Source organism: Artemia sp. Qi Xiang Cuo, chromosome 13, assembly GCF_049724085.1.
Source record: "Artemia sp. Qi Xiang Cuo chromosome 13, ASM4972408v1, whole genome shotgun sequence".
NCBI classification, from domain to species: domain Eukaryota; kingdom Metazoa; phylum Arthropoda; class Branchiopoda; order Anostraca; family Artemiidae; genus Artemia; species Artemia sp. Qi Xiang Cuo.
This window is the reverse complement of record NC_142806.1, coordinates 20,349,034-20,374,104: the sequence shown is the minus strand read 5'-3', so window position 1 is coordinate 20,374,104 and position 25,071 is coordinate 20,349,034. Positions and strand designations below refer to the sequence as shown.

The following is a 25,071-nucleotide window of genomic DNA, read 5'->3' as shown; positions in this document are numbered from 1 at the left end:
GGAGTGTAAAAATATAAAATGAAAGGAATTTAATTTCATATGTTTGAAAAACAGAGAGGGCGGCAGCCCCCCTGTCCAGGCCTAGAACTGCCACAGTTTTTATCTGTTCGTTCTCAGTTTTATTTCTCATTCTTTGTTGACCTTCTTGTTTCTTTTTATCCCTAGGTTACATTCCGAAGAGTTTTTGGTGATGCTACGTTTCAACAGGTTTCATTATTCTTCAGTTTAATTGGAGCATTAAGTATATTATTATTATGGCCACTTGTTTTAACTCTTCATTTTACTGGTACTGAAGTTGTAAGATGGCACCACATACCTTGGGGATACCTTTGTGTCGCAGGAGTACTCACTTTTAGTAAGTATATATACATAAATTTATATAAGTTTACAGTCTATAAATATATATATGAATATATATATATATATATATATATATATATATATATATATATATATATATATATATATATATATATATATATATATATATATATATATATATATATATATATATATATATATATATATATATATATATATATGTATGTATATATAGGTAAGTGTGTGTTTTTTGTAATTAAATCTGTATTTGTTGTTAGTCTATTCATCCAATGAATTTGTGGCTCAGCGATTCAGTCTAGAAGCGTGATTAAATAAAAAACCAAGTTTTTTTTTACTGAAAGTATGGAGGGACATTAAAACTTAAAACGAACGGAATTTATTCCGTATATGAAAGACGCGGTCCCCTCCTCAACGCCTCGCTCTTTACGCTGAAGTTTGACTCTTTCTCACACCTTTATTTTTTAAAACAACAAAAAACTTTAGATGAAAGAGTGAGGCGTTGAGGAGGGGACCGCCCCTTTCATATACGGAATAATTTCTGTTTGTTTTAAGTTTTAATGTCGCTCCTTACTTTCAGTTAAAAAAATCTTTTTTTTAACTTAATTTCTGATCGTTTTTTTAAATAATGCTTGGAAATACAGCGTCCCCTTCATAGAAATGTTCTTTACCCCTTGAATACATCCTCCATGGAAAGATTCTCCCACGTAACCACGTTATTCTATTCAAAGAGGCCGGAAAAAACGGACGAACAATAATATACATGGAAACCAATGGTATATGCAGCACTTGTGTTTGGTGGGAGGGGGGTGTTTTAGGAGTAGTTCTTAAAAGAAAAAGTATCTAAAAACCCATCAAAATTTGTTTATATTCAATTTTGTTGCGCTTTTACGAGTTTTAAAAAATTTTGGGGGTGGGGATGGAGTCAAACCCAGAATATCTCTTTCCCTAGAGACGGCCTTGATGCAACACATATTTTTTTTTATCTAGAGTATATCGGGGCCTAGACTATATTTTTGGCTTTTTTTATTTACTTGTGTCGCTCTTAGAAATGTTGGTGATATTTTTTTTTATGTTTTACATCCCCCTCCCTACTACTTTTGCCAGTGTGTAAAGGAGCAAAATTCGTGGTTTTAAATGAATAATACGAAAGAAAAATTCCAAAATATTATTTAAATCACTTAAGCGAAAATAATAAAATTATAGTGAAATGGAGCCTCTAAAGGTCTAACAAATTCAAGGAGAAAACCTCCCAGATTCAAATTTCAAGGAAGCTTGGGAGTTTGCCACTCTTGGTCACATAACTAAATACAAGTATAACATTTTTATTTCCAACAATTTGAACCACAAAAAAAAATTGCCAAACAAAGACAACCTTATAGATATCTGCTCTGAAATGAAATAGTATTAAACCCGCCTCTTTCCCAGCCCAGTAATATAAAACGCAGAACTGTCCCGAGTTTAATTAAATATTCTAGCAGTCAAGTTCCAATGAATTTTACAATTCAACGTATTTTATGAAATCTGAGGAAACATGACGTTGGGGATGGAATAAACTTTCACAACGTAGTGAATATGTTGCGCAAGTGCTTACGTAGGATGGAGCGCAATTGAAACAAATAAATTACAACGCGCAGAAACATATACAAACAAAAAGCAAATACTACAGAAAAATAAAGATAACTCTACGTAAGTTATTTACGTAAGCTACACTAGTTATTTAGTTCTGTTTGAAAGGTTTACATTATAAGAAAATTTGAAGCTTGACTCGAGTTAGTTCCAGATATTAGGACCAGATATTAGTACGATTGAATTGAGTACCTTGCTCTTGTTGTTAGATATCCCATATTATAATTTATGACTTTCATAGCCTGTTTAGTCTTGTGTATTACATACTGAACTATTCATTATAATCGTTTCTATATAAAATATCATTTCTATATAATATCATATCTTCATTATTATGAATGATTGTTGAAGTGATTTTGGAGTCTTCGGTTCTAGAAATACAAGTGCATGGAGTATGTTTTATTATTTGTATTGCGTATAGACAACCCTCTGGTAGTTCTGAGACATTTATGGGTTGCCTTGAAGAGAAGTTGGAAAAATTACCAATGAATACGCATGCATGCTATGTTGGAGGGGATTTCAACATCGACCTGATGCAAATTCAGCGTAATCAAATATCTACTGCTTTTTGTAACTTGATGATAAGCTATGGGTTGTATGCAGCTATTAACTTACCAATCAGGATTAAAAGAAATTCAGCAACTTTGCTTAATAACTGGTTCACTAACAACCAAGAGAGATACCCTAAATTGCTTGTTAATGACGTGTCAGATCATTACGGAGTTATAGTGTCCATGAATTAGTCGGAATCCTTCAGCCTGGGAAGCAAAAATCATTGAAAAAGAAAACTGTGCTTCTGAATGATCTTACACTTTTAAATTTTGAAAATCTGTTGGGGGGAAAGTGGCTAACAATAAATAATCAGAACCCTGACATTAAGGAAGAGTTTGGGAAATAGTATTATTTTATTGCAGACTGTTTCAACACAACGTGTATCTAGGAGAAAAGAAGTGCTCCTTAATGTATCAAAAAGTATCACAACCCATACAGAAGAAAGACGCTATTCTATGTATAATAATTTCTTACATACAATTCTGATAAGATCTAAAAAAAAGATAAAGAAGAGTTTAAACGAGCTGCGGGATGTCCTGGAAAATGGAAGGTGATTAAGGAGGTGATAAAAAAATAACGACAGGTTCCCAAATTCCATCAGTCCGACTGAGATATGGGACCATTTTACCAAAATTATTTAATAGTTACTGAGAATAATCGTAGCGTTAGTATGGCAAATGAATTTGAGCGATATCTACTCGCAGAGGCCGACATCTCGTTATACCTAAAACCAGTGACCCTGACGGAGTTAATGAAGTGCTTGCATCGTTTAGAAATTCTTCAGCTGGTATTGAGCTTCTTCAGTTAAAAGCTGTTGAGTTTGATTTTAGTTCGATTCACTCATATCTTATGTGTTTGATTAATCAATGCTTTGAGAAAGGCGTGTTTTCGGAAAGGCTTAAACGTGCAAAGATTACTCCTTTATTTATAAGTGGTGATTGGCCCAAGCCTGGTAACTATAGATCAATTTCATTACTATCAGTGTTCTCTAGGATTATCGAAAAAGTTTTCTCTAGGAGACTGTCAAGTATTTTGGAGGCTTGAAATTTGTTCCATGAAAACTAATTCGGATTTCGTAACAATATGTCAACGGAGCAGGCACTATTGTTTTTCATGACAACAATAAACGATTCCTTAGATATTCTAAGGAATGTTGCTTCTCTGTTCTTGGATATTGTCAAAGCATTTGATTGTGTTAACCACAAAATTCTGCTTTGAGAGATGGTCAATGCTTGTGTGCGCTGCAAGGCTTTTTGATTCATTCAATCTTTCCTTAATGCTAGAATTTAGTGTGTGTCTATTAATGGTGATATATTAGGGTTTAGGGCAGTAAACATGGAGTGCCACAAAGATCTTCCCTCGACCTGTTGGTTTTCCTTGTATATATTAATGATTTGCGTAATACTGTTGATGGTTTCGATATTAAACTGCCGTGTGGAGAGATTGCAAGTAGTGTGGGGCAATATTTGATATCAATATTGATATGTTGAATCAAATATCTATATCGAATATCGAAATGTATTATCGAAACCGATATTTTTTTGGGGTCTCTAACCCCCTATAAAAATCCACCGCGAAAAATTCTGCAAATTTTCAGCATACATCTTCAAGATTCTTTGGAGGTTTGAATTCTTTCTTCTATAATTGATTTCATTGATTCATAACTTACATGTTACCCTGTCATCTTTTTTGCAAGAATTCACTTCCGGCTTCCGAGTCAGATACGTGTGAATTATCAAACAGTTCGTGGTAACGAACTGTAAGTAAGGAGCGACCCGGCTCAATGGTAACTGAAACTCTAGAAAACGTGTTTTTGATACCAATAGATACATCAAAAGAATCAAATTTTAATGCTGAATTCAAATATATAACTTTCATCAAGTTTAGTCCTACCAATCAAAAGTTACGCGCCTGAGAAAATTTTGCTCATTTTCGAAAAAAGGGGGAATTACCCCCTAAAAATTATAGAACATTAATGAAAATCACACCATCACATTCAGCGCATCAGAGTACCCTACTGTAGAGGTTTCAAGCTCCTATCTACAAAAATGTGGAATTTTGCATTTTTTGCCAGAAGAAAGTTCACGGATGCGTGTTTATTTGTTTTTTTGTTGTTTTTTTTTTTGTTTGTTTTTTTCCAGGGGTGATCGTATCGACCCAGTGGTCCTAGAATATCGTAGGAGGACTCATTGGGAACGGAAATTAAAAGTTCTAGTGCCTTTTTAGTAGAGTAGTACCTACCATATTGCTTGAAGCTATAGGAAAACATTTCTATAGAAGCTCTACACCTTTTCAAAGAGTGTGAGTAGCCCCTCGCATCTAGGTAATACTTCTATAGAAGCTCTACACCTTTTCAAAGAGATCCTGTTTTATTTGCGGCCTACAGGTCATCACACTTTTTGCCAAGAGATTAAACCAGTATTGTCTATAACTTAATTTACGTTGGTTAAACTTCTGATGGTTAAGAAAGCGTAACAGGTAATTGAAGTATGAGGACTGGGATGCTATAATTAGAATGATGTTAAGTTGAAACATTGTGACGTAAAAATAGCTCTGTTCTTTGCTTGCGTGTATATGAGTTCCCGGGTTATTTGCTTGCTTGTATTTTGTGTTAAAATAAGTAGTTTTTATATCTATTAAAAGAGATATAAGGTGTTTGAGAGACTCAGATGCCTAATTCCGTGTGATGTTAAAATTCCGATTGTTAAGAAAGCGTAACAGGTAATTAAAGTATGAGAAATGGGATGCTATAATTAGAATGATTTTAAGTTGAAACATTGTGACGTAAAAATAACTCAATTATTTGCTTGCGTGTATCGGAATTCCCATGTTATTTGCTTGCTTGTATTTTGTGTTAAAATAAGTAGTTTTTATATCTTTTAAAAGAGCTTTAAGGGGTTTGAGAGACTCAGTTGCCTAATTCCGTGTGATTTTTCTTTACTGGATGGTCATTAAAAACTAAATTTTTGTTTTAAATAAGTTGTTTTTATATCTTTTAAAAGAGCTTTAAGGGGTTTGAGAGACTCAGTTGCCTAATTCCGTGTGATTTTACTTTACTTGATGATCATTAAAAAAGAAATTTTTTTGTTAAATAAGTAGTTTTTCTATCTTTTAAAATAGCTTTAATGGGTTTGAGAGACTCAGTTGCCTAATTCCGTGTGTTTTTCCTTTACTTGATGGTCATTAAAAACGAATTTTTTGTTTTAAATAAGTAGTTTTTTTATATTTTAAAAGAGCTTGAAAGGGTTTGAGAGACTAAGTTGCCTAATTCCGTGTTTTTTTTCTTTTCTTGATGTTCATTAAAAACGAAATTTTTTTGTTAAATAAGTAGTTTTTATATCTTTTAAAAGAGCTTTAAGGGGTTTGAGAGACTCAGTTGCCTAATTCCGTGTGATTTTTCTTTACTTGATGTTCATTAAAAACGAAATTTTTGTGTTAACTAAGTAGTTTTTCTATCTTTTAAATGAGCTTTAAGGGGTTTGAGAGACTCAGTTGCCTAATTCCGTGTGTATTTCCTTTACTTGATGGTCATTAAAAACGAAATTTGTGTGTGAAATAATTAGTTTTGTTTATTTTAAAAGAGCTTTTCACTTATTGAGAGTCTCGGTCACCCTATTCCATGGGTTTTTCCTTTTCGTTATGCCAATTAAAAAATTATTTGGGGTGTTAAAAAAGTAGTTATTGTAAATTTTATAGTATATTTAAGGGGATTGAGAGCGTCAGTTGCATAACTATATGGATTTTTTTCTTACGTGATTGTCATTAAAAAAGAAATATTTATTTTAAATAAGTATTTTTTTTATATTTTAATATAGATTTACTGTGTTTGAGAGAATCAGTTGCCAGATTCCTTGTGGTTTTTCTTTACTTGGTGGTCATTTGTTGTATCTTTTAAAAGAGCTTTACAGGGTTTGAGAGACTCAGTTGCCTAATTTCGTGTGTTTTTTCTTTACTTGATGGTCATTAAAAACAAAATTTTTTTGTTAAATAAGTAGTTTTTGTATCTTTTAAAAGAGCTTTAAGGGGTTTGAGAGACTCAGGTTCCTTTGTAATTATGTGTTTTTTGTACTTGAGTTTCATTAAAAAACTATTTTTGGATTTTAAATTAGTAGTTTTTGTATCTTTTAAATGAGCTTTAAGAACTTTGAGACTCAGATGCAGATTTCCGTGTGATTTTTGTTTACTTGGAAGTCATTAAAAACGAAATTTTTGTGTTAAATAAGTAGTTTTTGTATCTTTTAAAAGAGCTTTATGGGGTTTGAGAGACTCAGTTGCCGGATTCCAAGTGGTTTTTCTTTAATTGGTGGTCATTAAAAAAGAAATTTTTTTGTTAAATAAGTAGTTTTTGTATATTTTAAAGTATCTTTAATAGGGTGGAGAGACTCAGTTGGCTGATTCCGTGTGGTTTTTCTTTACTTGGTGGTCATTAAAAACGATATTTTTGTGTTAAATAAGTAGTTTTTGTATCTTTTAAAAGAGCTTTAATGGGTTTGAGAGACTCAGTTGCCGTATTCCTTGTTGTTTTTCTTTACTTGGTGGTCATTAAAAACGAAATTTTTTTGTTAAATAAGTAGTTTTTGTATCTTTTAAAAGAGCTTTACAGGGATTGAGAGACTCAGTTGCCTAATTACGTATGGTTTTTCTATAATTGATGGTCATTAAAAACGAAATTTTTGTTTTAAATAAGTAGTTTTTTTATCTTTTAAAAGAGCTTTTATTGGATTGTGAGTCTCAGTTGCATAATTCCGTGTGGTTTTTCTTCACTTGGTGGTCATTAAAAACGAAATTTTTGTCTTAAATAAGTAGTTTTTGTATCTTTTAAAAAAGCTTTACAGGGATTGAGAGACTCAGTTACTGGATTCCGTGTGATTTTCCTTTACTTGGTGCTCATTAAAAATGAAATTTTTGTGTTAAATAAGTAGTTTTTGTATCTTTTAAAAGAGCTTTACGGGGATTGAGAGACTCAGTTGCCGGATTCCGTGTGGTTTTACTTTACGTGGTGGTCATTAAAAACTAAATTTGTGTGTTAATTAAGTAGTTTTTGTATCTTTTAAAAGAGCTTTCAGGGTATTGAGAGACTCAGTTGCCTTATTCTGTGTGGTTTTTATTTACTTGATGATCATTAAAGACGAAATTTTTGTTTTAAATAAGTAGTTTTTTGTATCTTTTAAAATAGCTATAAGGGTTTTGAGAGACTCAGTTTTCTGATTCCGCGTGGTTTTTCATTAATTGATTGTCATTAAAAAAAAAAATTTTTTGTTAAATAATTAGTTTTTTTATCTTTTAAAATAGCTTTAAGGGGTTTGAGAGACTCAGTTTCCTGATTCAGTGTGGTTTTTTATTTACCTTGTTGTAATTAAAAAAGAAATTTTTTGTGTTAAATAAGTAGTTTTTGTATATTTTAAAAGATCTTTACAGGGATTGAGAGACTCAGTTTTACCATGTCACAGTTACATTTTTCATGATTTTGCAAAGTTCATTTTGAATTTCTTTCGTTGAAATGCAATAGTTGTAATATTTCAGTAGTTTTTGGTTGTGGTTTACCTTGTCGCAGTTACATTTTCTTGATTTTTCAAAGTTCATTTTGAATTTCTTTCGTTGAAATGCAAGAGTTGGAATATTTCAGTAGTGTTTGTTTGTGGTTTACCTTGTTACAATTACATTTTATTGATTTTTCAAAGTTCATTTTGAATTTCTTTCGTTGAAATGCAAGAGTTGGAATATTTCAGTAGTGTTTGTTTGTGGTTTACCTTGTCAAAGTTACATTTTCTTGATTTTTCAAAGTTCATTTTGAATTTCTTTCGTTGAAATGCAAGAGTTGGAATAGTTCAATAGTGTTTGCTTGTGGTTTACCTTGTCACAGTTACATTTTCTTGATTTTTCAAAATTCATTTTGAATTTCTATGGTTGAAATGCAAGAATTGGAGTATTTCAGTAGTGTTTGGTTGTGATTTACCTTGACACAGTTACATTTTATTGATTTTTCAAAGTTCATTTTGAATTTCTTTCGTTGAAATGCAAGAGTTGGAATATTTCAGTAGTGTTTGGTTGTGGTTTACCTTGTCACAGTTACATTTTCTTGATTTTTCAAAGTTCATTTTGAATTTCCTTCGTTGAAATGCAAGAGTTGGAATATTTCAGTAGTGTTTGGTTGTTGTTTACCTTGTCACAGTTGCATTTTCTTGATTTTTCAAAGTTCATTTTGAATTTCTTTCGTTGAAATGCAAGAGTTTGTATATTTCTTTTGTTTTTCGTCGTGGTTTACCCTGTCACAAGTACATTTTCCTGATTTTTAAAATCTTATTTTGAATTTCTTTCGTTGAAATGTAATAGTTGGACTATTTAAGATGCGTTTTATTGCGATTTAACTTGTCACATTTACATATTATTGATTTTTCAAATTTCATTTTGAATTTCTTTCGTTTAATTTCAAGAGTTTGAATATTTCAGTATTGTTTTTTTATTGTTTAACTTTTGACACTTACATTTTCTTGATTTTTTCAAAGTTCATTTTGAATTTCCTTCTCTGAAATGAAATAGTTGGAATAGTTCAGTAGTGTTTGTTTTTGGTTTACCTTGTCACAGTTACATTATCTTGATTTTTCAAAGTTCATTTTGAATTTCTTTTGTTGAAATGCAAGAGTTGGAATATTTCAGTAGTGTTTGGTTGTGTTTTACCTTTTCACAGTTAAATTTTCTTTATTTTTAAAAGTTCATTTTGAATTTATTTCGTTGAAATGAAAGAGTTGTAATATTTCAGTAATTTTTGGTTGTGATTTACCTTGTCACACTTACATTTTCTTGATTTTTCAAAGTTCATTTTTAATTTCTATAGTTGAAATTAAAGATTTTGAATATTTCAGTAATGTTTGGTTGTGTTTTTCATTGTCACAGTTACATTTTATTGATTTTTAAATTTTAAGTTTTAATTTCTTTCTTTTAAATGCAATAGTTGGAATATTTCAGTTGTGTTTGTTTGTGGATTAACTTGTATCAGATACATTTTCTTGATGTTACATTTTCTTGATTTTTCAAAGTTCATTTTGAATTTCTTTCGTTGAAATGGAAGAGTTGGAATATTTCAGTAGTGTTTGGTTGTGGTTTACCTTGTCACAGTTAAATTTTCTTGATTTTTTCAAAGTTCATTTTGAATTTCTTTCGATGAAATGCAAGAGTTGGAATAGTTCAGTAGTGTTTGGTTGTGGTTTACCATGTCACAGTTACATTTTCTTGATTTTTCAAAGTTCATTTTGAATTTATATCTTTGAAATGCAAGAGTTGGAATATTTCAGTAGCGTTTGGTTGTTGTTTACCTTGTCACAGTAACATTTTCTTTATTTTTCAAAGTTCATTTTGAATTTCTTTAGCTGAAATGCAAGTGTTGGACTATGTAAGTAGTGTTTGGTTGTGGTTTAAATTGTCACAGTTACATTTTCTAGATTTTTCAAAGTTCATTTTGAATTTCAGTAGTGTTTGGTTGTGGTTTAACATGTCACAGTTACATTTTCTTGATTTTTCAAAGTTCATTTTGAATTTCTTTCGCTGAAATGCAAGAGTTGGAATATTTCAGTAGTGTTTGGTTGTGGTTTACATTGTCACAGTTACATTTTCTTGATTTTTCAAAGTTCATTTTGAATTTCTTTCGCTGAAATGCAAGAGTTGGAATACTTCAGTGTCACAGTTACATTTTCTTGATTTTTCAAAGTTCATTTTGAATTTCTTTCGTTTAAATGCAATAGTTGGAATATTTCAGTAGTGTTTGGTTATGTTTTAACTTGTCAAAGTTACATTTTCTTGATTTTTCAAAGTTAATTTTGAATTTATTTCGTTGAAATGCAAGAGTTTGACAATTTCAGTAGTGTTTTGCGTGTGCTTTACCTTGACACACTTTCATTTTCATGATTTTTTCCATGTTGATTTTGAATTGCGTTCGTTGAAGAGCAATAGTTGAACTGTTTTAGTAGTGTTTTCTCATGATTTTCATTGTCACACGTACATTTTCATGATTTTTCAACACTCAAATTTTATTTATTACGTATTCAAGCAAGAGTTGTACTATTACAGTATCAGTTGGTAATTTATTTCCAAGACAAAGATTCATTTTCTATTTTAATCATATTTCATTTGATTTTCGTATACAGAAAATTTAATGTTTTGCAATATCAGACGTTGTTTGTTGCTGATAGACTAGCCAATGTAAACTATTAATTATAAAAATATTTAAATAGTTTCGTTATTTAGATGTTAAGAAAGAGTTGTAATATTTCAGTAGTGTTCGCTTGTGGTTTACAAAGTCACAGTTCAATTTTATTGATTTTTCAATGTTCTTTTTGAATTTCTTTCGTTGAAATGAAAGAGTTGGAATATTTAAGTAGTGTTAGGTTGTGGTTTAACTTGTCACAGTTACATTTTCTTGATTTTTCAAAGTTCATTTTGAATTTATTTCGTTGAAATGCACGAGTTGGAATATTTCAGTAGTGTTTGGTACTGGTTTACCAAGTCACATTTAAATTATCTTGATTTTTAAAAGATGATTTTTAATTTCTTTATTTGAAGTGAAAGAGTTGGAATATTTCAGTAGTGTTTGCTTGTGGTTTACACTGTCACAGTTAAATTTTCTTGATTTTTCAAAGTTAATTTTGAATCATTCCAGAAACGTGATTAACCACGTTTTTAAACTACCTACTATTTGCCTGCCCGTCCTTGACACCTTTCAAAACGATTAGGGATTCCCCGTCGGTTCCTACACATTGCAAAAAAGTGAGCAGTACGAAAACTCCACAAGTTCAACCAGACTGGTTTTTTGGACAACACACCCATAGAGATGACACACACACACATAGAAACGAGACACACACAGACACGACACACAAACAGAGTCATAGTGAGAGAGAGATATCCAAAAAGTTGGGTTGACTTCAGCGAAAGAAATTCCAAATAATAATTGAAGAATCAAGAGACTGTAAGTTTTACTTTGTATAAAACAATCACCCTCATTTGAGATTGTGTAACTACTACATTTCAACGATAAAAATTCAAAATAAAAGATGAAAAAATCATAAGAATAAAAAATTGTCAAGTTGAAAAGCTCCCGTTCACAACTGAAAAAGTGAAACTCTTGAATTTAAATAAAAGAAATTCAAGATGAAATTTGAAAAATCAAGAAAATGTACCTGTGACAAGAAAAACCATAACAAAACACTACTGAAATATTCCAACTCTTGCATTTCAACGAAGAAATTCAAAATGAACTTTGAAAAATCAAGAAAATGTAACTGTGACAAGGTAAACCACAACCAAACACTACTGAAATATTCCAACTCTTGCATTTCAACGAAGAAATTCAAAATGAACTTTGAAAAATCAAGAAAATGTAACTGTGACAAGGTAAACCATAACCGAACACTACTGAAATATTCCAACTCTTTCATTTCTACGAATGAAAATAGTTATTTAAATTTTTAATCCAATAAAATTTCACAGTTAAATTGAAATCTACCGTCTTTTTCATTACAACAGAAGATAAAAAAATTGAAATTTGAAAAATCGATCAAAGGTAACAGTGTAAAGGTAAACAATACCCAAAAAAAACAGAACATTTCACACTCTTGCATTTCAGCGAAAAAAATTCAAAATTAACTTTGAAAAATCAAGAAACTGTAACTGTGACAAGGTAAACCACTACCAAATACTACTGAAATTCAAAATGAACTTTGAAAAATCAAGAAAATGTAACTGTGACAAGGTAAACCACAACCAAACATACTGAAATATTCCAACTCTTGCATTTCAGCAGAAAGAAATTCAAAATGAACTTTGAAAAATAATAAGAATTAAAATGTTAAAATTTAAAACACTACAACAATATACTTAAATATTCAATCAATTGAAATTAAACGATATATATAAAAATTGAACAATTATAATACAGTAAAATGAAACATTGTAAAGTTCAACAACAATCAAACACGACTGAAATCTTCCAACTCTTGCATTTCAACGAAAGAAATTCAAAATGAACTTTGAAAAAAAAACGAAAATGAAAATTTTAAAAGTAAAACAACAACCAAACACTACTCAAATATTCCAACTCTTCAATTTCAACGAAAGAAATTCAAAATGAACTTTTAAAAATCAATAACATGTAGCATAAAGAAAATGTAACTGTGACAAGGTAAACCACAACCAAACACTACTGAAATATTCCAACTCTTGCATTTCAACGAAAGAAATTCAAAATGAACTTTGAAAAATCAAGAAAATGTAAATTTGACAAGGTAAAACACAACCAAACACTACTGAAATATTCCAACTCTTGCATTTCACAGAAAGAAATTCAAAATGAACTGTGAAAAATCAAGAAAATGTAATTGTGACAATGTAAAACACAACCAAACATTACTGAAATATTCCAACTCTTGCATTTCAAATAAATAAATTCAAAATGAACTTTTAAAAATAAAGAAAATGTAAGAGTGACAAGGTAAAACACAGACAAACACTACTGAAATATTCCAACTCTTGCATTTCAACTAAAGAAATTCAAAATGAACTTTTAAAAATCAAGAAAATGTAACTTTGAAATGATAAACCACAACCAAACACTACTGAAATATTCCAACTCTTGCTTTTCAATGAAAGAAATTCAAAATGAACTTTTAAAAAATCAAGAAAATGTAACTGTGACAAGATAAAACACAACCAAACACTACTGAAATATTCCAACTCTTGCATTTCAACTAAAGAAATTCAAAATGAACTTTTAAAAATCAAGAAAATATAACTGTGACAAGGTAAACCATAACCAAACACTACTGAAATATTCCAACTCTTGCATTTCAATGAAAGAAATTCAAAATGAACTTTGAAAAATCAAGAAAATGTAACTGTGACAAGGTCAACCACAACCAAACACTACTGAAATAGAACAACTATAGCATTTCAACGAAAGAAATTCAAAATGAACTTTGAAAAATCAAGAAAATGTAACTGTGACAAGGTAAACCACAACCAAACACTAGTGAAATATTCCAACTCTTGCATTTCAACGAAAGAAATTCAAAATTGACTATGAAAATTCATGAAAATGTAACTGTGACAAGGTAAACCACAACCAAACACTACTGAAATATTCCAACTCTTGCATTTCAACGAAAGAAATTCAAAATGAACTTTGAAAAATCAAGAAAATGTAACTGTGTCAAGTTAAACCACATCCAAACACTACTGAAATACTCCAACTCTTGCATTTCAAGCATAGAAATTCAAAATGAACTTTGAAAAATCAAGAAAATGTAACTGTGACAAGGTAAACCAAAACCAAACACTATTGAAATATTCCAACTCTTGCATTTCAGATAAAGAAATTCAAAATGAACTTTGAAAAATCAAGAAAATGTAACTGTGACAAGGTAAACCACAACCAAACACTACTGAAATATTCCAACTCTTGCATTTCAACTAAAGAAATTCAAAATGAACATTGAAAAATCAAGAAAATGTAATTGTAACAAGGTAAACCACAACCAAACACTACTGAAATATTCTAACTCTTGCATTTCATCGAAAGAAATTCAAAATGAACTTTGAAAAATCAAGAAAATGTAACTATGACAAGGTAAACCACAACCAAAAACTACTGAAATATTACAACTCTTTCATTTCAATGAAATAAATTAAAAATGAACTTTTCAAAATCATGAAAAATGTAACTGTGACAAGGTAAAACTGAGTCTCTCAATCCCTGTAAAGCTCTTTTAAAAGATACAAAAACTACTTATTTAACACAAAAAATTTCGTTTTTAATGACCATCAAGTAAAGAAAAAACACACGAAATTAGTCAACTGAGTCTCTCAAAACACATAAATCTATTTAAAAATATACAAAAAATAATTATTTAAAACAAAAATTTTTTTTTTAATTACAATCAATAAAATAAAAACCACATTTAATCAGGCAACTGATTCTCTCAAACCCATAAAAGCTCTTTTAAAATATACAAAAAATACTTATTTAACAAAAAAATTTCTTCTTTAATGACAATCAATTAAATAAAAACCACACAGAACCCGGCAACTGAGTCTCTCAATACCCTTAAAGCACTTTTAAAAGATACAAAAACTACTTATTTAAAACAAAAATTTAGTTTTTAATGACCACCAAGTAAAGTAAAACCACACAGAATCCGGTAACTGAGTCTCTCAATCCCCGTAAAGCTCTTTTAAAAGATACAAAAACTACTTATTTAACACAAAAATTCCGTTTTTAATGACCACCAAGTAAAGAAAAACCACACGGAATCCGGCAACTGATTCTCTCAATCCCCGTAAAGCTCTTTTAAAAGATACAAAAACTACTTATTTAACACAAAAATTTCGTTTTTAATGAGCACTAAGTAAAGAAAAACCATACGGAATTAGGCAACTGAGTCTCTCAAACCCTGTAAAGCTCTTTTAAAAGATACAAAAACTACTTATTTAACACAAATATTTAGTTTTTAATGACCATCAAGTAAAGAAAAACCATACGGAATAAGGAAACTGAGTCTCTCAATCCCCGTAAAGCTCTTTTAAAATATACAAAAACTACTTATTTAATACAAAAATTTCTTTTTTAATGACAAACAAGTAAAGAAAAACCACATGGAATCCGGCAACTGAGTCTCTCAAACCCCGTACAGCTCTTTTAAAAGATACAAAAACTACTTATTTAACACAAAAATTTCGTTTTTAATGACCACCAAGTAAAGAAAAACCACACGTAATTCGCAAACTGAGTCTCACACTCCCCTTAAAGAAATTTTAAAATATACAAAAACTACTTATTTAACACAAAAATTTCGTTTTTAATGACCACCAGTTAAACAAAAACCAACTGGAATCCGGCAACTTAGTCTCTCAAACCCACTAAATATCTTTTAAAATATACAAAATCTACTTATTTAACACAAAAATTTCGTTTTTAACGACTATAAATTAAAGGAAAATCACATGGAAATAGGCAACTGAGTCTCTCAAACCCCGTAAAGCTATTTTAAAAGATACAAAAACTACTTATTTAACACAAAAATTTCGTTTTTAATGACCACCAAGTAAAGAAAAACCACACGGAATCAGGCAACTGAGTCTCTCAAACCCCTTAAAGCTCTTTTAAAAGATACAAAAACTACTTATTTAACATAAAAATTTCGTTTTTAATGACCATCAAGTAAAGAAAAATCACACGGAATTAGGCAACTGAGTCTCTCAAACCCTGTAAAGCTCTTTTAAAAGATACAACAAATTACCACCAAGTACAGAAAAATCACCGGGAATCCTGCAACTGAGTCTCACTCTCACCTTAAAGCTCTTTTAAAAGATACAAAAACTACTTATTTAAAACAAAAATTTCGATTTTAATGACCACCAAGTAAAGAAAAATCCCATTGAATTATGCAACTGAGTCTCTCAATCCCCGTAAAGCTCTTTTAAAAGATAAGAAAACTACTTATTTAACACACAAATTTCGTTTTTAATGACCATCAAGTAAAGAAAAATCACACGGAATTAGGCAACTGAGTCTCTCAATCCCCGTAAAGCTCTTTTAAAAGATACAAAAACTACTTATTCAACACAAAAAATTCGTTTTTAATGACCATCAAGTAAAGGAAAAACACACGGACTTAGGCAACTGAGTCTCTCAAACCCATTAAAGTTCTTTTAATAGATACAAACACTACTTATTTAACACAAAAATTTCTTTTTTAATGACCCTCAAGTAAAGAAAAATCACACGGAATTAGGCAACTGAGTCTCTCAAACCACTTAAAGCTATTCTAAAAGATATAAAAACTAATTATTTAACACAAAAATTTATTTTTTAATTAACATCAAGTAAAGAAAAATCACACGGAATTAGGCAACTGAGTCTCTCAATCCCTGTAAAGCTCTTTTAAAAGATACAAAAACTACTTATTTAACACAAAAAATTCGTTTTTAATGACCATCAAGTAAAGTAAAACCACACGGAATTAGGCAACTGAGTCTCTCAAACCCCTTAAAGCTCTTTTAAAAGATACAAAAACTACTTATTTAACACAAAAATTTCGTTTTTAATGACCATCAAGTAAAGTAAAATCACACGGAATTAGGCAACTGAGTCTCTCAAACCCCTTAAATCTCTTTTAAAAGATAAAAAAACTACTTATTTAAAACAAAAATTTCGTTTTTAATGACCATCAAGTAAAGAAAAAACACACGGAATTAGGCAACTGAGTCTCTCAAACCCCTTAAAACTCTTTTAAAAGATATAAAAACTACTTATTTTAACACAAAATACAAGCAAGCAAATAACATGAGAATTCCTATACACGCAAGCAAATAATTGAGTTATTTATAAGTCACAATGTTTCTACTTAAAATCATTCCCATTATAGCTTCCCATTTCTCAGTCAATAATTACCTTTTTATCTGTATGAAACATCGTTTTATGAGAATCTCATGTTAGTATTAATATGTTTCATTCAAACCCTATACAATATTTTAAATGATCTAAAACCTAAAGATTGCATACCAATATAAAAGAACTCACCACAAATATTCCTACTCCTACAAACAATCACAAAATGAGTTATTTTTACGTCACAATGTTTCAACTTAAAATCATTCTAATTATAGCATCCCATTTCTCATACTTTAATTACCTGTTACGCTTTCTTAACCATCGGAAGTTTAACCAACGTAAATTAAGTTATAGACAATACTGGTTTAATCTCTTGGCAAAGAGTGTGATGACCTGTAGGCCGCAAATAAAACAGGATCTCTTTGAAAAGGTGTAGAGCTTCTATAGAAGTATTACCTAGATGCGAGGGGCTACTCACACTCTTTGAAAAGGTGTAGAGCTTCTATAGAAATGTTTTCCTATAGCTTCAAGCAAAATGGTAGGTACTACTCTACTCCCTTTTTAAGTGACCAAAAAAATGGAGGGCAACTAGGCCCCCTCCCACGTTCTTTTTTTCCCAAAGTCACCTGATGAAAATCTTGAGATAGCCATTTTGTTCAGAATGGTTGAAAATATGATAACTATTTCCTTTAGGATGACTTAATCACCCGAAGTCCCCGGGGGGAGGGCTGAAAGTTATGAACTTTACCCAATGTTAGCATAGAGTATTGGTTATTAGGAAGTATACAGACGTTTTCAGGGGGGATTTTTTCTGGTAGTAGGGGGGGGGTCGGGGGTCATTTGGGAAGATCTTTCCATGAAGGAAGTTTTCATGTGGGAAAGGACATTGCTATGAAGGGGGTGCCGGATTTCCCAGCATTATTTTTAAAAAAAGATCAGAAATTAAGTATAAAAAACAAGTTTTCCAACTGAAAATAAGGATTAACGTCAAAACTTAAAATGAACAGAAAATATTACGCATATGATTGGGTTCATCCCCTAGTCAGTATCTCGCTCTTTAAGCCAAATATTTTTTAGTACTTTCATAAGAGCTATTTATTATAAATAACGGCATTTGTGATTAAGGGGTCATTTTTAAAGAACTGGAACAAAATTCGAACTTTAGCTTAAACAGTGAGGTATTGAAAAGGGGGCGAGCCCCCTAATATACGTATTAAAAATCTATGAATATAGAAGATCGTTACGTAAGTTAATTCGTAAGTTACGTATACTTATTACTAATAAAAACGTTCGTAAATCAAATTTAACAACTTTTAAGAAAGTCATTTAACCGAACAAGATTAAAGTTAGCCTGCAATTTTTCTTTTAATTATTCATTCGCGGTGAGCCAAAATAAAAACCTGCATTAATTCAAAAACGATCAAAAATTAAATAAAAAAAAAAGTTTTTTTAACTGAAAGTAAGGAACAACGTTAAAACTTAAAACGAACGGAAATTATTACGTATATGAAAGGGGATGTGCCCTTCTCAACGCCTCGCTCTTTACGCTAAAGTTTGACTTTCTCACAACTCTTATTTTTTTAAACAATAAAACCTGTAGCGTAATGAGCGAGGCGTTGAGGAGGGGACAGCCCCTTTCATATACGTAATAATTTCAGTTCGTTTTAAATTTTAACGTCGTTCCTTACTTTCAGTTAAAAAAACTTGTTTTTTTATTTAATTACCAACTAAGAATGAAAAGTTCACAACAAATGATGTTATAATGAAAAGTTCGTATTTTGAATGCTATCAAAGCTAAACTAGCCGATCAGACAGGGTGAATTTTCTCAGTCTGAAAAATTCTGCCAAGGAAAAGGTAATCTAGTCACAGATAAATTAAGATAAGGTAATCTAGCTTAACTGTAACTAATCACGTATAACATATAATTCAGCAGTATCATTAATAGCGCCCACCCCCCAGATCGAATTTAGAGTATTTGTGAAGCACAAAACATGTACCCATCCTGTACCTACTTCGGATGCAGCGTCCTTTACGTCCTGAACTACATTTGCTCGATTATCAGTTACTACAGCAACAACCTTTTCCTTGATCCCCCACTCAGTGGCAATTTCCATAATGTGAGCCTTAATAGCATGAGCAGTATATATGATATATACATATATATATATATATATATATATATATATATATATATATATATATATATATATATATATATATATATATATATATATATATATATATATATACTGCTCATGCTATTAAGGCTCACATTATGGAAATTATCACTGAGAGGGGGATCAAGGCAAAGGTATATATATATATATATATATATATATATATATATATATATATATATATATATATATATATATATATATATATATATATTTTTATATATATATATATATATATATATATATATATATATATACATATACATATATATATATATATATATATATATATATATATATATATATATATATATATATATATATATATATATATATATATATATATATATATATATATATATATATATATATACTACTACTACTACTACATACATACATACATACATACACATACATACATATATATATATATATATATATATATATATATTACAGAAAGCCCGAATGCGATTACAGAAAGCCCGAATTTCACTGTTCGCCTCAGGAATAACAATCATATTAGGGTAGGTTGATCCAGGATGGCGTTCAAGCAATTCTTTAAGCTCGGCTAATTCCAATGGCTCAGAGAGAGTACATTTTGCAATTTTGACAAGTTTTTTTTAATGAATTTCAGGACCTTCATTGAGACTCGAGCAATCCTCTGACCCATTTTTAATATTCTTCTCAAACGGTGTTTTTGAGTGGCTCCGTGAGCCAAACGTGAGCCAAATCCATTAGCCAAATGTAGTCTCAATGAGCCTGTTTTAGTTTTTTTTCTTGTTTGGGAAAAATCTACCGCTTTTTATTATTCTACTCAACCGTTGTTTCTGAGTGGCTCCGTGATGCAAATGTAACAATCCAAGGATTGTTACAATTCTAGAGCTGCAAGAGCAAAATCTAGCATTCTTAGAATTAAAAATAGGGCCCTGAGAGCCATGATTGCTGAAAATTTCTTAGGAATCCGATGGGCAAATCTAGCTTTCCTTGAATTAGAGTCAGGGCCCTGAGAGCCGAACCTGTAATTCCTTGAAGCAATTTTAGGGCCCCGAAATACCTTAACGATCATGAGTCCAAAACCCCTCTGGAATTTGATCATTGCCAGTTTCACTACCCATATCAAGAATCCTATGACGCGATCGACTATAAATTTTTCTGTCCTCTATTTCACTATCACTCTCCTCTACCAAAGTAAATCAATCTCTTCATCATCTGTTTTACTCATTTATAATTTTTCTTCAGCAACCAAATATCAAAACTGATATTACTGTTTACTGTTGGCCAACTTTGGCGAATGCAGACGCCTATCTCAGTTGAACCAGAAGGCGGATCTAAGGCGCTCCTCTTTAGAGTGGAATTCTTATTTCACTAAGATGGAATATAATCAACTTTTCTAATAAAATTTATCTATGAAACATTTGAAGTCAAATTGGCTTGTTTTATAGGGTCTTGGTCCCTGGGTCTGAACGTATCAAGTCAGCCATAAACGTACATCTTTTAGACTATTACGATTAAAAACTTGAAATTTGATCATATTCCATGTGAGGTCATGAGACACCCGGTAGCATAAAGGAGGGAAAAACAGGCTGGTAGGCTTTTTTCCGCGGGGGAGGGAAAAATACCCCCTCCCCGCGTAAAATATCACCCGTAAAATATCCCCCGGATAACTCCCCCCTCCCCCGCGGAAAATACCCTTCCGGAAAATACCCTCCAGAAAAATAACCAAACGCGGAAACTACCGCGGGGGTATATTTTCCGCGTGGAGGTATTTTCCGCGGGGGATATTTTCCGGGGAGTTTTCCTTTTGGGGGGGGGGGGTATTTTCCACGGGGGTATTTTTCAGGGGGGGGGTAATCGCCAGGGGGGGGGGCAAACGCCTAAACCCCCAAAAAGTAGGGCTTCTTTGACCGTTTAATATTGTTTATTTCTGCAAACCCTCTTATGCCAACTTTCGCAACACCAACAATTGACACAATCTTTATTTTAGTAAAAAAGAAATTAAATTTATTTGAATCAAATGTTTGGAATGAATATACCAGGTGTAATCTTTAATATAAAAGCTAAGGAGTAGTAGTTGAATAGAGCTTTTCCAGTCCAATAAAGTAAAAGAGAAAGACTTTTCGGGATTTACTTATGTTTTTCAGCAGTCAAGTTCCTTTGATCATTAAAGAAATGATTCAGAATCTTAGGGGAAAATGTTCAGTAACAAATTTTCTGAGTTTTATAGCCTCTTCAGTCTTGTGTATTATCTACCGAAGTATTTGTTATTCTCTTTTCCCCCAATTTTTCTAAGCTTTCAACTTTTTCTACACTTCTTCTCCTGTCAAATGCAATGGCTTTGAATACTTTATTTCACTATGGTTGACCAGGTCAATATTCTTCAAGGAAAAGCCCTGTTTGGCTCCTTACATCTAGAAAGAGTTTGGAGTTTCTGTTTCCATTGAGACAATCAATGTAATTGGCAATGTCAACAGCTTAGTAGTGGAAAATATTGAAGGATATGTACAAAACGCTTTGAAAGCCAACTAGTATACCGGCAGCTTTTAAAAGCTGTGTGGAGTTTTTTGAAGGAATTTCGTTTGACGCTGCCTTGAATGTACCGCCCATTTCATCATAACCAGAGGTACAGAATTTGGATTTCTTGAAGAAATTCGTTAAAGAGTGGAACTAATGTTGAGAATAGAGCTATCTGAAGAAGTACTTTAAGTAAGATATATGTATGTTTGACATATTTGCCTATCCGCAAACTAATGTGGCACCTAAAAATACGAAAGACATCAAAGTAAAACATGGTTAGGAGGGGCGTGCGTAGTTGTGTCTGCCTTAGGTGGTTTGGTGCCGCAGTGAGTTATTAGTAACACTTGTTGTTGTTTGAAAATTAGGAAATCTACAGGACATTAAGTATTTTCTATTATCATATTTTCATATTTTCATATCATATTATTACATAGTTATCATATTTTCTTCAGCGTTTTCACGTTGAACTGTAAAAGTATATGCGTAAGAATAATTAGTTAAATTCGACAATGCTCTTGGTTCATAAGACTTCAAACGTTAACAATCTGTTATTCCCAAAGACAATTACACTTGCAAGGAAAAGATAAGCTTTCTTAATGCTATCTGTTGCTATAATGCTTTAGCTTATTTTTTGCTGATTTTCAGCCCACGCATTTTTTTTTTTTTTTTTCAATTTTGTGCCTGCTACTATCATAAACTGCACAACTGTGTATGGAGCATTTTTTCACTAAAGCTGAAATCTTGGTACAAATGGTTGTGAAAGTTTCCACTTCACCAATTCACAAAAACATATTCCATTTTGACTGTCCTTGGTACCTTAAAGCAGCCAAAGCACGGCTAAAATCTGTCAACTATCAAGTTTTTCTTACCTTTTGAAGAGTTCTCACCCCTTATTTTGGGTTAAAATGAGCATTTTTTTCACACTTACTAATTTAAGTGGTAAATAAAGATAACACGTTCTTAAAACGTGTTTCCACTTCTTCATTTTTGGGACTAAATATATATCACAAAAACAATTAAAACATGTCTACAGTCAAGCACTGGAGTTTATATTTCCATAGAGATTTTATGAGCATTGATAAGTATTGAGAAAACATCATAGATGAGAAAATGCTATTGCCAAGTAAGTTACTTAATAAATAAAAATACTAATATCGGTAAAGCTAAAGTCAGTGCTTCGGTGCTCAGGTCGGGTTACTTTAGATCTGAAGTCGGGGCAGTATCTTGCTAATTTTGGTACTCTAGAAAATTGAGAGTGTCTAATGTCAGGGATGCTGGTTGCTAATTTCAGCACTTAGCAAAATCAATAAATTATTTTATATAACATATTAGTGCATACAACGTGTATCGACAGAATTATCATAGGTAGAACAATAGCGCTGCCAAAGTAAAGAACGATGTTGGCACAATGTATTATTCATTTTTTATCTTTTTGTTGGTTTTACACCAAGGCACTTCGTATCGAAGGAGTTGTCGTAGAAATTTGGAAAAGGACCCATTCAATTAGAAATTGGAAGGGCTTGTGCCCTCTTTAATTGTCGAAAGTGATTGGAAAGAAACTAACACCCCTTCCACGCTCACTATTTCACCAAACACATCCAACCAAATTTTGAGATAGCCATTTTATTCAACATAGTTGAAAGATCTAGAAATTATGTTTCTGAAGAGGACACTCTTCCCATGGTCCTCAGGGCAAGGGTTGTAATTCATATCATGGGGGCATATAAGGTTTTTATTGAAAGCATTGTCTAGAAACTTCAAAAAGGGTTCATTCAATTGGAAATTCGAAGGGCTAATGCCCTTTTTAATAGTCGAAAGTAATTGGAGGGCAACTTACCCCTCTCTCACGCCCACTATTTCCCAAAACACATCCAATCAACATTTTGAGATAGCCATTTTGTTTAACGTAGTTTGAAATTCTGGAAATTATATCTTTGAGGATAAAAAAAAAACCCTTAGCCCTCAGGACGAGGGTTGTAAGTTATGCCCTGGTGGCATATAAGGTTCTTATAGAAATTGTTGTCTTAAAACTTCAAAAAGGGATCATTCAATTGGAAATTGAAATGGCTAATGCCCTTTTTAATAGTCGAAAGTGATTTGAGGGAAACTAACCCCCCTCTCGCGCCCATTATTTCCCAAGACACGTGCAATCAAAATTTTGAGATATCCATTTTGTTCAACACAGTTGAAAGTTTTGGAAATTAGGTCTTTGAGGATGATAACCCCCTCAGAGTACTCAGGGCAAGGGTTGTAAGTTATGCCCTTGGGGCATATAAGGATTTAACAGAAAGTGATGTTGTGGAAACTTAAAAAAGGGCTCATTCGATTGGAAATTGAGAGAACTAGAGCTCTTTTAATAGTCGAAAGTGATTGAACGGCAACAAACCCCCCTTTTACCTCCATCATTTCCCGAAACACATTCAATCAAAATTTTGGGATAACCATTTTGTTCAACGTAGTTTAAAGTTCTGGAAATTAGGTCCTTGAGGATGACGCACCCCCCCTACAATCCTCAGGGCAAGGGTTGTAATTTATGCTCCAGGAGCATATAAGGTTCTTAAAGAAAGTTTTGTCGTAGAAACTTCAAAAAGGGCTTATTCGATTAGAAATTAAAAGGGCTAGTGCCCTTTTTAATAGTTAAAAGTGATTGGAGGGCAACTAACCCCCATCTCACGCCCACCATTTCCTCAAGCACATGCAATCAAAATTTTGAGATATCCATTTTTTTCAACGTAGTTGAAGTTTTGGAAATTAGGTCTTTGAGGATGATAACCCCCTCAGAACCCTCAGGGCGAGGGTTGTAAGTTATGTCCTAGGGCGTATAAGGTTTTTACCGAAAGCGTTGTCATAGAAATTTCAAGAAGGGCTTATTTGATTGGAAATTAAAAGGACTAGTGCCCTTTTTAATAGTTGAAAGTGATTGGATGGCAGCTAACCTCCTCTCACACACACCATTTTCCCAAACACATCCAATCATAATTTTGAGATAGCCATTCTGTAGAATAAATTTGGAAATTCTGTATTTTGTGTCTTTGATGATGACAAACCCCACACACCCCTAAGGGCAAGAGTTATTGTTTCTGCCCAGGGGGAACGTAAAGTGCTTATATATAGCGTTGTTGTAGTAACGTCGAAAAGGGCTCATTCAATTGGAAAATTGAAAGGGCTAGTGCCCTTTTTAATAGTCAAAAGTGATTGGAAGGCAACTAACTCCCCTCTCACGCCCTTGATTTCCCCAAACACATGCAATCAAAATTTTAACATATCCATTTTTTTCAACGCAGTGGAAAGCATTGGAAATTACGTCTTTGAGGATGATACCCCCCCCCTCACACCCCTCAGGACAAGGGTTGTAATGTTTGGCATGTAAGGTTTTTGTAGAAAGCGTTGTCGTAAAAACTTCAAAAAGGGCTCATTCGATGGGAAATTGAAAGGGCTAGTGCCCTTTTTAATAGGAAAAAATTATTATAGGGCAACTG

General features: G+C 31.8%; 1 protein-coding gene across 1 annotated transcript in view; it reads left to right on the top strand.

The window, feature by feature from the left end:
- The window catches only part of LOC148945059 (solute carrier family 35 member F3), a 350,545-nt gene that overhangs the window by 262,060 nt on the left and 63,414 nt on the right, over positions 1-25,071 (top strand). The window contains exon 7 of the mRNA XM_089098617.1: positions 166-355. Within this exon, the coding sequence (XP_088954743.1) occupies positions 166-355 (190 nt within the window). The remainder of the gene's footprint in view (positions 1-165; positions 356-25,071) is intronic.